Here is a 13,319-nt window from a genome sequence, read left to right as displayed (position 1 = left end):
TCTCATGCTCCACCAACTGAGCACGTCCAGGTCTTAGGATGTGTTGAACTGGTTTTAAAGTTAACATAGTATTAGCTAAGTCCCCCTCCCCCCATTACTTCTATCTTTAATATATGAGAGGCTTTAATTCGGCTATCATTTGATGTTACGTTTTTTGTGATTTTTTTGTTGCTAGACCTTATCATGCAGGATTGTTCCGATTTTATTGTACAGTGGTACCCCGCAAGACGAATGCCTCGCAAGACGAAAAACTCGCTAGGCGAAAGGGTTTTCCGTTTTCTGAGTTGCTTCACAAGACGAATTTCCCTATGGGCTTGCTTCGCAAGACGAAAATGTCTTGCGCCTTTTTTTTTTAAACCGCCAATGCATTCCTATGGGAAACTGTCAATACATATTGGTGCTTCGCAAGACGAAAAAACTCGTAGAACGAAAAAACTCGCAGAACGAATTAATTTCGTCTTGCGGGGCACCACTGTATATTCATTGAGATGTTTTCATTTATTGTTTGTGACTACTAAAGTTTGTTATGTTTTTAGAACTGTTGGTGTGAGTTATGTGATTGTTTCTGTAAGCCGTCTTGAACACGGTTTAATCATGGAAAGGAAGCATACAAATACATGGAGTAAGAAGTAACGGAGTAAGGAGGAGTAAGAAATTCTCAGAGTAAGAAGTCCGCAAGCTCTTCCCATCTTGGGAACATGGTTGGGACTGTTGATGTACCTGTTGTCTCCATGAGCCTCCCACCTCTCTCCTCTCCTTTGTCACAGCCCATCCCAGATAGGGAAGAAGCACACATCTGGTAGTTAACTCTTTATTTGGCAAGAGAAGCACTTACAGCAGCTTCTATGGTTACACACACTTCTCTAGGCTCTAGGCAGCAGTCCATAGGAGGTCTGAGCCCTAGAGAGCAGTTGCAGCAGCAGAGGTGGTTACAACTTTTCCTTCTAGCTTATATACTGTCCTTTGATGGGTTACACACCCACAACCTTAGACGTTTCCTGCATAGAAGACATCACTGCTTTTACCTTTTCAAGATCCTCCATTATATGTTACATTCCCCACCCCCACCCAAATTATCATTTAGCCTCACGTGTCATTTTTAGAAGGCAATGTCTTCGGTTTTCCAAAAGGAGCTTATGTGCTTCTTTATCAAACATTGACTCTATTCTGAACTTAAAACTGCAAAGCGTAATGCTGGTGGTCAACAAAAGACATTTAAAGACTCAAGGCAAATCTGAAAAAATGTAGTATAAACACTGACAACTGGGAAACACCGGCCTGCGAGCGCTCCAGTTGGAGACCAGCCTTTACCAAAGGTGTCATGGGCTTTGAAGACACTTGAACTCAGGACGAAAGGGGGAAATGTGCTAAGAGGAAGGCACACGGCAAATCCACACCGTGATCAACTCCCGCCCGGAAACCAATGTCCCCACTGTGGAAGGATGTGTGGATCCAGACTTGGCCTCCACAGTCACTTACGGACTCACTGTTAAAACTGCGTTTATGGAAGACAATCTTACTTTGCTACAAAAGTTGCCCGCTCACAAAAATAAAAGCAGGTTTTATTTCACACCCATTTTTTGTGGCTGTCATTGGAGATAATGAAGTGCACCCTTTGGGGGTGCAACATATTTTTTAATCCCATTGCTGATTCCCCCCTCAAAAAAATCCCCTAAATTTCACCTCCTGAAGTGACAGTACTATGCCCTGGCTAGGGCTGGTGAAACGCTCCCGCCTGCAGAGCTGCTGCCAGTCTGTGCCTGCAATAGTAGGTGGGCCAGTATCTAATCTGTATAAGGCAGCTTCCTGTGTCCCTGCAGCAGGGCTTCCAGACAACTTGAAAACACCCAGACAGACACACCCAACCCACTTGCTTTGAATCCCGCGCTCCGTCTCATGACTCCTCCTGGCGTCCCTTTGCCAGGGCAGGAAGCGGCCGCCCCTTCCTCCTTTCGCTGCCTCTCTAGGACGCTGCGCATCTCTCGGTTTAACCCCCAACAAGCCGGCAGGCGGTGAGAAGATGAGCCCGGCTGTATCAGGAGGTGCAAAAGAAATTTTGATTTAGGGTAACAGATGCAAAGGACGCAAATTGCCTCCATCCCCTAATAACGGTATTTCAGGAGTCATAGAAATCCCAGAATTGTAGAGTTGTTGGAAGGGTCCCGAGGGTCATCTAGTCCAACCCCCTGCAAGGAAGGACGAGGCAGCTGTTCCTGCGACCACAAGCCAAGCAACCCAGATGATCAGATCACATCTCTTTAAAAAGCAGGATAAGGCAGCAGGATTGTGAACCTCACGTTTAAAGATATTGTTCATTGTAGTATAATATACTTCGCTAATTTTCCCCTTTGCGGAATTCACTGTTTTCTGTAGCATACAACCGAAATGAACGAACGACTCTATTAATTGTTGTTGTTGTTTAGTCGTTCAGTCGTGTCCGACTCTTCGTGACCCCCTGGACCAGAGCATGCCAGGCACTCCTGTCTTCCACTGCCTCCCGCAGTTTGGTCAAACTCATGCTGGTAGCTTCGAGAACACTGTCCAACCATCTCGTCCTCTGTCGTCCCCTTCTCCTTGTGCCCTCCATCTTTCCCAACATCAGGGTCTTTTCCAGGGAGTCTTCTCTTCTCATGAGGTGGCCAAAGTATTGGAGCCTCGGCTTCAGGATCTGTCCTTCCAGTGAGCACTCAGGGCTGATCTCCTTCAGAATGGATAGGTTGGATCTTCTTGCAGTCCATGGGACTCTCAAGAGTCTCCTCCAGCACCATAATTCAAAAGCGTCAATTCTTCGGCGATCAGCCTTCTTTATGGTCCAGCTCTCACTTCCATACATCACTACTGGGAAAACCATAGCTTTTACTATACGGTAAAATTATTTACCGTATTATTTACTCTATTAATTATTTACTCTATTAATTAGAGCTTTCTTTCTTTCTTTCTTTCTTTCTTTCTTTCTTTCTTTCTTTCTTTTTCCTTAATTCATCTGGCCATCTGTCATGGATGCTTTTTTAATTAATTAAATTTGTATATTTGGTTGACCTGATTGACATTCTATACCTTTTTTAAATGTGGCTCTTCTTTGGGGGGAAGGATGTTATTGGGTTATTGTTATTATTTTGATTTTATATATTGTTATCTTTTTTGTGAACCACCCTGAGACCTCCGGGTATAGGGCAGTATATAAATAATAATAATAATAATAATAATAATAATAATAATAATAATATACCACACTTCATCTGCTCTCAGAGCGGTTCACAACATAAAAATAACAAAATGCCTAAAAATAACAAGAGCTAATAATAATAATAATAATAATAATAATAATAATAATAATAATGTACACAAACCAATAAACCCCCTCCTCTCCCACATTGCTGGGGGTTGGACTAGATGACCCTCAGGGTCCCTTCCAACTCGACGATTCTCCGATTCTCCGGTTGATGCTATTGTCGCCACTTTGAAAAGACCAAACTTTTTTACGTGCCATTGGGGAGTTTCTTCATGCCAGAAACAGAGAATTCAGAGGTGCAAGAACATTGCTCTGGTGGCCACGGGTAGCATCGCTCAAGAATTTGCCCAGCCCTTTTTTAAAGTCTTCCGAATCTGTTGGCCAACAACACTCCTGTGGGAGGGAGTTCCACAGTTCACAGCTTCCACTCTGTGAGGAATGGCTTGCAGTCACCTGTCATGAACCTTTCGTCATTCATCCTCGCTGGGTAACCCTGCTGGTTATAGATGATGATAGAGGTCCTTCTCCTCGTAGGAGACCCAATGGGGACCCATCCAATGAAGCTGAATTACAGCTCATCACTTGTATAAAATACAGTAGTACCTCGGGTTACAGACGCTTCAGGTTACAGACACCGCCAACCCAGAAATAGTACTTTGGGTTAAGAACTTTGCTTCAGGATGAGAACAGAAATCGCGCGACGCCGGCAGCAGGAGGCCCCATTAGCTAAAGTGGTACCTCAGGTTAAGACCAGATTCAGGTTAAGAATGAACCTCCAGAACGAATTAAGTTCTTAACCCGAGGTACCACTGTATTGGGGGGGGGGGTAAGCCCTGCCCTGCATAATTGATCAAATGACACAGCACACACACACACACTCCATTTGAATGGCAATGCCCATTAACTTTGGGGGGGGGGGGACACAAGCCTCTCAAATATTTTATTGGGGGCCCCAAAGGGACTTTGGCACCTAGACGTTGGCTCCTGTGCAGCACATCAACCTTTAGTGTGGAGCATGGGTAGGCAAACTAAGGCCCGGGGGCCGGATCCAGCCCAATCGTCTTCTAAATCTGGCCCTCGGACGGTCCAGGAATCAGCGTGTTGTTACATGAGTAGAATGTGTCCTTTTACAGTGGTACCTCAGGTTAAGTATTTAATTCGTTCCGGAGGTCCGTTCTTAACCTGAAACTGTTCTTAACCTGAAGCACCACTTTAGCTAATGGGGCCTCCTGCTGCTGCCGCACCGCCGGAGCACGATTTCTGTTCTCATCCTGAAGCAAAGTTCTTAACCCAAGGTACTATTTCTGGGTTAGTGGAGTCTGTAACTTGAAGCGTATGTAACCTGAAGCATATGTAACCCAAGGTACCACTGTATTTAAAATGCATCTGGGTTATTTGTGGGGCCTGCCTGGTGTTTTTACATGAGTAGAATGTGTGCTTTTATTTAAAATGCATCTCTGGGTTATTTGTGGGGCATAGGAATTCGTTCATTTCCCCCCTTCTAAATATAGTCCGGCCCCCCACAAGATCTGAGGGACAGTGGACCGGCCCCCTGCTGAAAGAGTTTGCTGACCCCTGGTGGAGGCTCTATGAGGAGAATTTTTTCATGCACCAAGTGTCCCTCACACATGGAAAGGGTTAAAATAGCAAATGTGCCATTCCTAGAGAGGTGTGCATGTGAGAAATCACATGGATATGACATTAAAAAAAAAAAAAAAGAGAATATCTGCTTTTCCGGTTCCTCCACCTCCTCTCCTTAATTATTTCCTCTTTTACTTACTGGAAACAGAAGCCGGCTGTCTTGAGACTTTCTCCTGGCCGAAGATCCAAGGTGAAGCTGGCTGGTGAGAGGACAAGAGGAAAGTTGGGTGGTGCCCCCTAGAAAAGCTGCCCTGTCCCCACATTCTGACCCTTCGTGCATCTACCCCAGTGCTGTCAACACTGGCTGGCAGCAGCTCCCCGGGTACATTGTGCATGAAAAGCAGATGCTCTGAGAGGCAGCAGCCCTCTGCTGAGATAGGAACATTCGCCCAAAGAATTTGGGAAACACTGTTTTGTCAGGGAGCTGCTAAGAACTGTCAGGTGACATTTTCTATTTCAATAATAATAATAATAATAATAATAATAATAATAATAATAATTTATTATTTATACCCCACCCATCTGGCTGGGCTTCCCCAGCCACTCTGGGCGGCTTCCACAAAAATATTAAAATACTGTAATCCATCAAACATTAAAAGTTTCCCTAAACAGGGCTGCCTTCAGATGTCTTCTAAAAGTCTGATAGTTCTTGTTCTCTTTGACATCTGGTGGGAGGGTGTTCCACAGGGAGGGTGCCACTACTGAGAAGGCCCTCTGCCTGGTTCCCTGTAACTTGGCTTCTCGCAGGGAGGGAACCACCAGAAGGCCCTCGGCGCTGGACTTCAATGTCTGGGCAGAACGATGGGGTTGGAGACACTCCTTCAGGTATACTGGGCCGAGGCCATTTAGGGCTTTAAAAGTGAGCACCAACACTTTGAATTGTGCCCGGAAACGTGCTGGGAGCCAATGTAGGTCTTTCAAGACCGGTGGTATGTGGTCTCGGCGGCCACTCCCCGTCACCAGTCTAGCTGCCGCATTCTGGATTAGTTGTAGTTTCCGGGTCACCCTCAAAGGTAGCCCCGCATAGAGCGCATTGCAGTAGTCCAAGTGGGAGATAACCAGAGCATGCACCACTCTGGCGAGGCAGTCCGCAAGCAGGTAGGGTCTCAGCCTGCAAACCAGATGGAGCTGGTAAACAGCTGCCCTGGATACAGAATTGACCTGCCTCTCCATGGACAGCTGTGAGTCCAAAACGACTCCCAGGCTGCGCACCTGGTCCTTCAGGGGCACAGTTACCCCATTCAGGACCAGGGAATCCTCCACACCTGCCCGTCTCCTGTCCCCCCAAAACAGTACTTCTGTCTTGTCAGAACCTCAATCTGTTAGCCGCCATCCATCCTCCAACCACCTCCAGACACTCACACAGGGCCTTCACTGGTTCTGATTTAAAAGAGAGGTAGAGCCTGCAGAGCTACAATTCCCAAGATTTGCCTGGCAAGAGGGATTGATTTTTAAGCCACACTGGTCTCCTAACAAGTCCCGGCACCCGCTGGCAGACGAAATTGATGGAACGTGTAGAAATGTCTAGTTTTGCTGGAAGAATAAGTGATCAGGAAGAAAGAACTTCGAAAAAATAATGGGGAATTGCAGAATGTTTGAAAAACTACTGTAAACCACTTTAAATGTTGGCAGGTCTAGAATAAATTGAGCAGTTGCATTTATAATGGAAGGGGAAACCAGGAAAGGAAAAGTAAGGATTAATTAGAATATGCAGCAGTAAAGGGAAAATAAACCACAGAAGGGAGTGAAGGGAAGTTGAATATGCTTGTATGGCTTAAATTCTGTAATTTATTTAAATGTAAAATTGAAAATGACAAATAAACCTCTCACCACCCTTAGCAAACTAATTTCCCAGGATTACTTGTGGGAAGCCATGACTGTTTAAAGTGGTATGATAACTGCTTTAAATAACCGTTCCTGTGGAAATCGGAAAGAGACCTGCCATCCTGATATTTGTTGAGAATTCATTTGATTCCATGTTGGTCATTTATCCTGTATTTTATGATTTGACAGTGTTAAGGTTTTTAAACTTTTTAAAATTATTATTATTATTTATTAAACGTCTATACTGCCCTTCATCCGTAGATCTCTGGACAGTTCACAACACGAAAATACAAGATAAAACCACAAAATATGTAATCAAGAGAGCAGCAGCAACCAAACTAATAAAACCCACCTTCCCCCCACCCCATCCCATCCCAGAAACACATTTAAAAGGGTGTCGGATGTTTCTGAAAATGCAAATAACAAATTAAGAAATAATAAGAATAAAAGGGTATAGGATGCTTTGTGATGTTTCCATGATTTTACTGGATGCTGCCACAATAAAAAATAAATAAAAAAGAGCTGGGGGTTTTATTTCTATTCTTCTAAATAAATAAATAAAAATATTTTGCTCTGTGTTTTTTTCTCCTGCAGGCAGATTTGGTGTTTATTCTGGAGTTTTCACCGCATCTTCGGCGAGAAATCAATAGACGCCACCCCAGGAGACCTGGGCACCTATAACTGCTCCAACAGCTATAACTGCCCTTCTACGGAATCAGGTCACTGGTCCAGCGGGCTTAAGACTTTTTTATCTTCCGAGGTTCAGGAGGAAGATTCCCCATCCTTATCCTTGGGTGGTGGGCGATGGAAATGGCAGAGGGTTTTGTCATGGCATCGCCGGATTCCCAAGAAGAAGTCCCTTCCGGGCAGGAAGGACGGCCCAAGATCAAAACAGAGGAGACCGGCTTCTCAGAATTTGAACCCGAGATGGGGGCGAAAGGGTCTGAAAGAGCCCCTTGCGTCTTCCAGGCGGGGAGCATTCGGGAATTGCTTTGCAAGGCGTCGGGGAGACAGCTGATGCAGGTTCCAGGTGAACCACTTCAGGAATGGGAGAGCCAGTGGCAAGAGTTCCTGGGGATCTTGGAGTCCCCCAACTTGAGGTGGGAGGCTGCCCAGAGGCCAGAGGAGCCCACCCCCTGGGACGACGCCAAGGCCTTCCTGGCCTCCTTCGAGCAAGTGGCCCAAGCCTGCCGGTGGCCCCGGGAAGAGTGGGCGGCCAGGCTGCTGCCGGCCCTCAGCGGGGAAGCCGAGCGGGCCTTTCGGAGCCTGGAGGCCGGAGACAGAGAGGATTATGGGAAAGTGAAGGCGGCCATCTTGCGCGGGGACGCCCTCAGCAGGGAGAAGAACCGCCAGTACTTCCGGTGCTTCTGCTACCGGGAAGCTGAGGGCCCCAGAGGGGCCTACAGCCGCCTCCAGGAGCTCTGCCGGGGGTGGCTGAAGGTGGAGAGGCACTCCAAGGAGCAGATCCTGGAGCTGCTGATCCTGGAGCAGTTCCTGGCCATCCTGCCAGCAGAGGTCCAGAGCCGGGTAAGGGATCGCGGACCGGAGACCTGCTCCCAGGCGGTGGCCCTGGCAGAGGATTTCCTGCTGAGGCAGCTGCAGGTGGAGGAACAGGAGCAGCAGGTGAGACGGGGTAGTGAACCCCCATTATAATTCTGCTAAATCTCAGGAATGGGGTGGGGAACGTACAGGAGAACCTGGACCATCTCGTCTAGCATCTTAATCTCACAGTGGATCCTTAGCAGGACCTGAGGTCAACTGCCCTTCCTGCACTTGCTTTCCCCAACAATGGACGTTGTTGGTCTTGGCCACAAAAGGTCTTCATCAATATCAATGTGACAGCCATTTTGTATGACGCGACACACAGCCAACGTAGCTGTTTTGTGTCATGCCGCCCTCCACTGGGGAGCCATTTTGTGACGGGAGGCCATTTTCTTGAAATTCCAATTGTGTCCTCTGGCCTAGAAAGGTTGGTGATTGCCTCTTGCCATATGAACCTACCCGGACCCTGAGGTCATCTTCTGAGGCCCTCCTTCGTGTGCCACCTCCTCGAGAGGTCCAGATGGTGGCAACGCAAGAACAGAGCCTTCTCTGCAGTGGCTCCCCACATGTGGAATGTTCTCCCCAGGAAAGTTCACCTGTTGACTTCACTATACACCTTTAGGCGCCAGGCAAAAATATCCGTTTTTAACCAGGCCTTTGGTTGCCCTGACTGACATCCTATACACTTTTAAAATGTAGCTCTTTCTGGGGAGGGGTGTGTGTTATTGGGTTGTGGTTTTGATTTTATATATTGTGATCTTTTTGTGAATCGCCCTGAGACCTCCAGGTATAGGGCAGTATATAAATTCAGTAAATAATAATATTATATTGACAACTTTCAGCGCGATTGGCGGGTGCCAAATCCGATTTAAGCTCAAAGCGGCCACACTCTTGATTTTTCTTGCTGTATTTTGTGCCTGATTCAGGTGCCTACAGAGGTGAATGTGAATCCCCCCAAAGAAGAGGAGGTTCTGGAGCACGAAGAGGTGCTGGGGCCCAGCTGGGAGATCAGTGATGGTAACCAGGCTGGTTTTCTGTTGTGTAAGGCTGTCCTCTTCTTCTTTTGACCAGGGATGGAGAAATCTGTGTTATTGGATGACTCCAATTCCCATAATGCCCATTTCTGCCTTCCTCCTCCAGCATGCTGGAAATTCAGATGTTCTTGCACAACTCCAATTCCCATTATGCTCCTTTCCATTCTTCTGGGACTTCTCCCAGAATTCTGTTCTGGGGCTTCTCCTTACCCTCCAGATCAGATCTGGGGAAGCCACAGGGGGCACATGGGAGGAAGAAGAGGAGGGTTAGGGTTAGGGTTAGAGTAAGGGAAGGGACGCGGGTGGCACTGTGGGTTAAACCACAGAGCCTAGGACTTGATGATCAGAAGGTCGGCAGTTCGAATCCCCGCGATGGGGTGAGCTCCCGTTGCTCGGTCCCTGCTCCTGCCAACCTAGCAGTTCGAAAGCATGTCAAAGTGCAAGTACAGTGGTGCCTCGCAAGACGAAAAGAATCTGTTCCGCCAGTCTCTTCGTCTTGCGGTTCTTTTCGTCTTGCGAAGCAAGCCCATTAGCGAATTAGCGCTATTAGCGCTATTAGCGGTTTAGCCGCTATTAGCGGCTATTAAAGGCTTAAGGGATTAGCGGATTAACTGCTAAAAGGCTATTAGCGGCTATTAAAGGCTTAAGGGATTAGCAGATTACCTGCTAAAAGGCTATTAGCGGCTTAGATCAGCTGATAAGCGGCTTAGATCAGCTGTTAGGCGGCTTAGCCATCAGCTGTCAAGCGGATTAGCTAACAGCTGTTAAGCGGTTTAGGGGCTTGGGAAAAAGGGGGGGAGGGGGAAAAAACCCCAGGAATCGCAAGACATTTTCGTCTTGCGAAGCAAGCCCATAGCAAATTCGTTTTGCGAAGCACGTCCAAAACGGAAAACCCTTTCGTCTAGCGGGTTTTCCGTCTTGCGAGGCATTCGTCTTGCGGGGCACCACTGTAGATAAATAGATACCGCTCTGGCGGGAAGGTAAACGGAGTTTCCGTGCGCTGCTCTGACTCGCCAGAAGCGGCTTAGTCATGCTGGCGACATGACCCGGAAGCTGTACGCCGGCTCCCTCGGCCAATAAAGCGAGATGAGCGCTGCAACCCCAGAGTTGGCCACAACTGGACCTAACGGTCAGGGGTCCCTTTACCTTTAAGGGTAAGGGTGGGAGCTAGACTAAGATGCCTTTGAGGTCTTCTTCCAACTCTACAATTCCAGAGAATTATTAACCTGGTGATTAATCAATGCAATAAATAAAAATTAAACTGAAATAAAAATAATGCAATAACTATTTTCTGCATTGGCTGGGAGAGGAACTTGATGCCCTTTCGGATCTCAGCCACTTCTGCAATTCTAATTAAATAATGTGTCGACGTTTTAAAAGTTGTGCCATGTTCTTTCTCCCTCCTCTTTCCAGGCGAACCCACGCTAGGCAATCCTGTTTCTGGGGATGCAAAGACCCACCACCTCTTAGAAAGTTCCTTGCAGAGAGATCCCCAGGGGCCGCTGCTGCAAATCCCGGGGCGAGACGTTCCCTCGTGCAACAATCAGGAAGAAGCACCCAGAAGTCCTAATGGGCTGGCGAGTGGGACAGAAGCAAGTCCAAAGAAAACAGCTGCCTGGGAGCTGCCAGGGACCCCGGAGACCGAGGCCACCGCCTCCCCAAATGGGAATAGCGTCAAACCGAAGCCGCCGCTGGGCCTCCGCCCTGGGCCAGGACCCTACAAATGCTCCGAGTGCGGGAAGAGTTTCTGCCGGCGCTCCTACCTGTCCCAGCACCACCTCATCCACACCGGAGAGAAGCCCTACGAATGCTCCTACTGCCAGAAGGCCTTCCGGGCGCGCTCTCACCTCACGAAGCACAGGCGCCTGCACACGGGCGAGAAGCCCTACAAGTGTGGGGACTGCGGCAAGGGCTTCCGCCAGTCCTCCAACCTCCAGAAGCACCTGAAAATGCACGTGGGCGCCCCGATCTACCGGTGCCCCGATTGCGGGAAGAGCTTCAGCCAGCGGGCCAAGTTTTCCCAGCACCGCAAGGCGCACGCCGGCGGGAAGACCTACCGGTGCTCGCGGTGCGGGGAGAGCTTCGGCGAGCTCCCGCTCCTCCGCGCGCACCGGCGGAGCCACGCGGCGGAGCGGGCCTACCAGTGCCCCACCTGCGGGAAGGCCTTCGATCACCGGTCCAGCTTCCTGAAGCACAGGGTGACCCACACGGGGGAGAAGGCCCACAAGTGCCCCACCTGCGGGAAGAGCTTCAGCCAGTCCTCCAACCTTCACAAGCACCAGAAGATCCACACGGGGGAGAAGCCTCACAAGTGCCTCACCTGCGGGAAGTCCTTCACCCAGAGCTCGCACCTCAACTTCCACCAGAACACCCACAAAGGGTTCAAGTCGTACAAATGCTTAGACTGCGGGGACAGCTTCACCGACAGGTCGCACCTTATGAAACACAAGCTGAGCCACGCCAGCACAAAAGCGGCAACGTCGGCCTGAAACACCCCCTTAATTTTATAAGGCGGGCAAATTACGTTTATTTTTTACATTTATATGGCGCTTAGGCCATACATTTATATGGCGCTTAGGCACACGGACTGTTTCCCTCCGTTCCACAAAATTCGTTAGGAAGACTTGGGCAATCCTCTCTCTCGTTTCTGCTCCCGCACTCAGCCCCACTCATCCGCAATATGTGGGGCAGATGATATTGATCTAGCTTAACAACAACTATAACTTTATTATTTATACCCCGCCCATCTGATTATTTATACCCGCTCTGAGTGGCTTCCAACACATATTTTAACGTATTTTTAATCTTTGTTGGAAGCTGCACAGAGTGTCTGGGGAGACCCAGCCAGATGGGCGGGGTACAAATGATAAATTATTATTATTATTAGAAATACAATAAAATGTCAAATGTTAGCAATAACAATCTGATCTGATACAAGAAGAATGAGAATAACTCTTCACATAACTTACATCAAATAAAGCAGTATTCTAAACAGTTAAATAGCAGCAAATAACTAAACTTTGCAGGAAGGTTATAAGCCTGGAAGCAGCACTGGGTGCTTGCAAAGTGCCTTTGGTGAGGGATTTTGGCAGAAAGACCAAAGAGGCTTGGAGGTTTAGAGGACAAAAAAAAAAGGATGTGAAAGGGAAAGGGGTGGAAAGGAATTGGACTTCTTAGCGTCATTTTAATAATAAGTTATGACCAGATGAATCAGCATTGATTTCCCCCCACCCCGATGAAATTGTTGTTTGGATGGCTTAACTGTGATTTAACTGTGAAATCTGATTCTTAAAAGATGAATTAGCAGTGAAGTTGTTGCTTTGCCGAGAAAAGCAAAAAGACTTTGCAGCACCTTTTGAGATTTACATAAATCTTTTTAATAGCGGATGCTTTTGTGCACCATTTCATCAGGTGCCTGCAGCATTATCTTAAGATACCTCCCCTTCCCATGGTTTAATCTTCCCCTCCCCACAAGAGCTGCAGCATCCGTTAAATTAATTAAATAAGCAGTTTTAATCAGTTTTAAAATATGTTTGATTGAGCGCCCCTCCACCCCAAGATACTGTTGAAAGAAAGCTCCCACCACCTCAACTCCAGTCAGCCCCAGCCAACACAACCAGTGGTCTGGGATGATGAGACTTGGGAGTCCAGCAATATCTGGAAGGCACCAGATTGGGGGAGGTTGGTTTAAGGCCTTATGGCGGGGAGTTCCGCAGATGGGGTGACCAATTCCTTGTTGGACTCCGACTCCATCAGCCCTAACGAAGATCGCCAATGGCAAGGAATAATGGAGGTGGTAGTCCACAGGCCCACCCCTGTTCTCAACTAATGAAATATCCTTAATGCTGTTTTTAAAAATAAAAAAGTTATTTGTTTTATTCTCTCTTGCCTATCTTTTCAACTTCCCTTTGAGAGAAAATTACAGGTCTAAAAGGTGGTTTTGCACTGTCCATTTAAAGTACCACACTGCTTCTCCAAAGAGCTGTGGGAACTGTAATTTGTTAAAGGTGCGGAAAGAAGTTAGTAGACCCCTATTTCTCCTGTTT

The 13,319-nt window shown here is 47.6% G+C and overlaps 2 protein-coding genes across 4 annotated transcripts in view; one reads left to right on the top strand and one right to left on the bottom strand.

Moving 5' to 3' along the window:
* LOC310670292 (uncharacterized protein) overlaps window positions 1-13,319 on the bottom strand; it is a 197,115-nt gene that overhangs the window by 85,312 nt on the left and 98,484 nt on the right. The window lies entirely within an intron of this gene.
* On the top strand, window positions 4,156-12,060 carry LOC310670296 (uncharacterized protein). Of its 2 annotated transcripts, none has more exons than XM_083425430.1 (4): window positions 4,156-5,063; window positions 7,292-8,320; window positions 9,166-9,280; window positions 10,687-12,060. In XM_083425430.1, exons 2-4 carry the CDS (start codon window positions 7,502-7,504, stop codon window positions 11,760-11,762), a joined length of 2,010 nt encoding a protein of 669 aa, XP_083281556.1. In that variant the 5' UTR covers window positions 4,156-5,063; window positions 7,292-7,501; the 3' UTR covers window positions 11,763-12,060. The 2 variants fall into 2 exon arrangements, with proteins under 2 accessions (XP_083281556.1, XP_083281555.1); XM_083425429.1 differs by having other exon boundaries at window positions 4,156-5,076.

The sequence above is a fragment of the Podarcis tiliguerta genome (assembly GCF_965153285.1).
Source record: "Podarcis tiliguerta genome assembly, chromosome: 2".
Taxonomy (NCBI): domain Eukaryota; kingdom Metazoa; phylum Chordata; class Lepidosauria; order Squamata; family Lacertidae; genus Podarcis; species Podarcis tiliguerta.
This window is presented reverse-complemented; position numbering and strand designations above follow the sequence as displayed.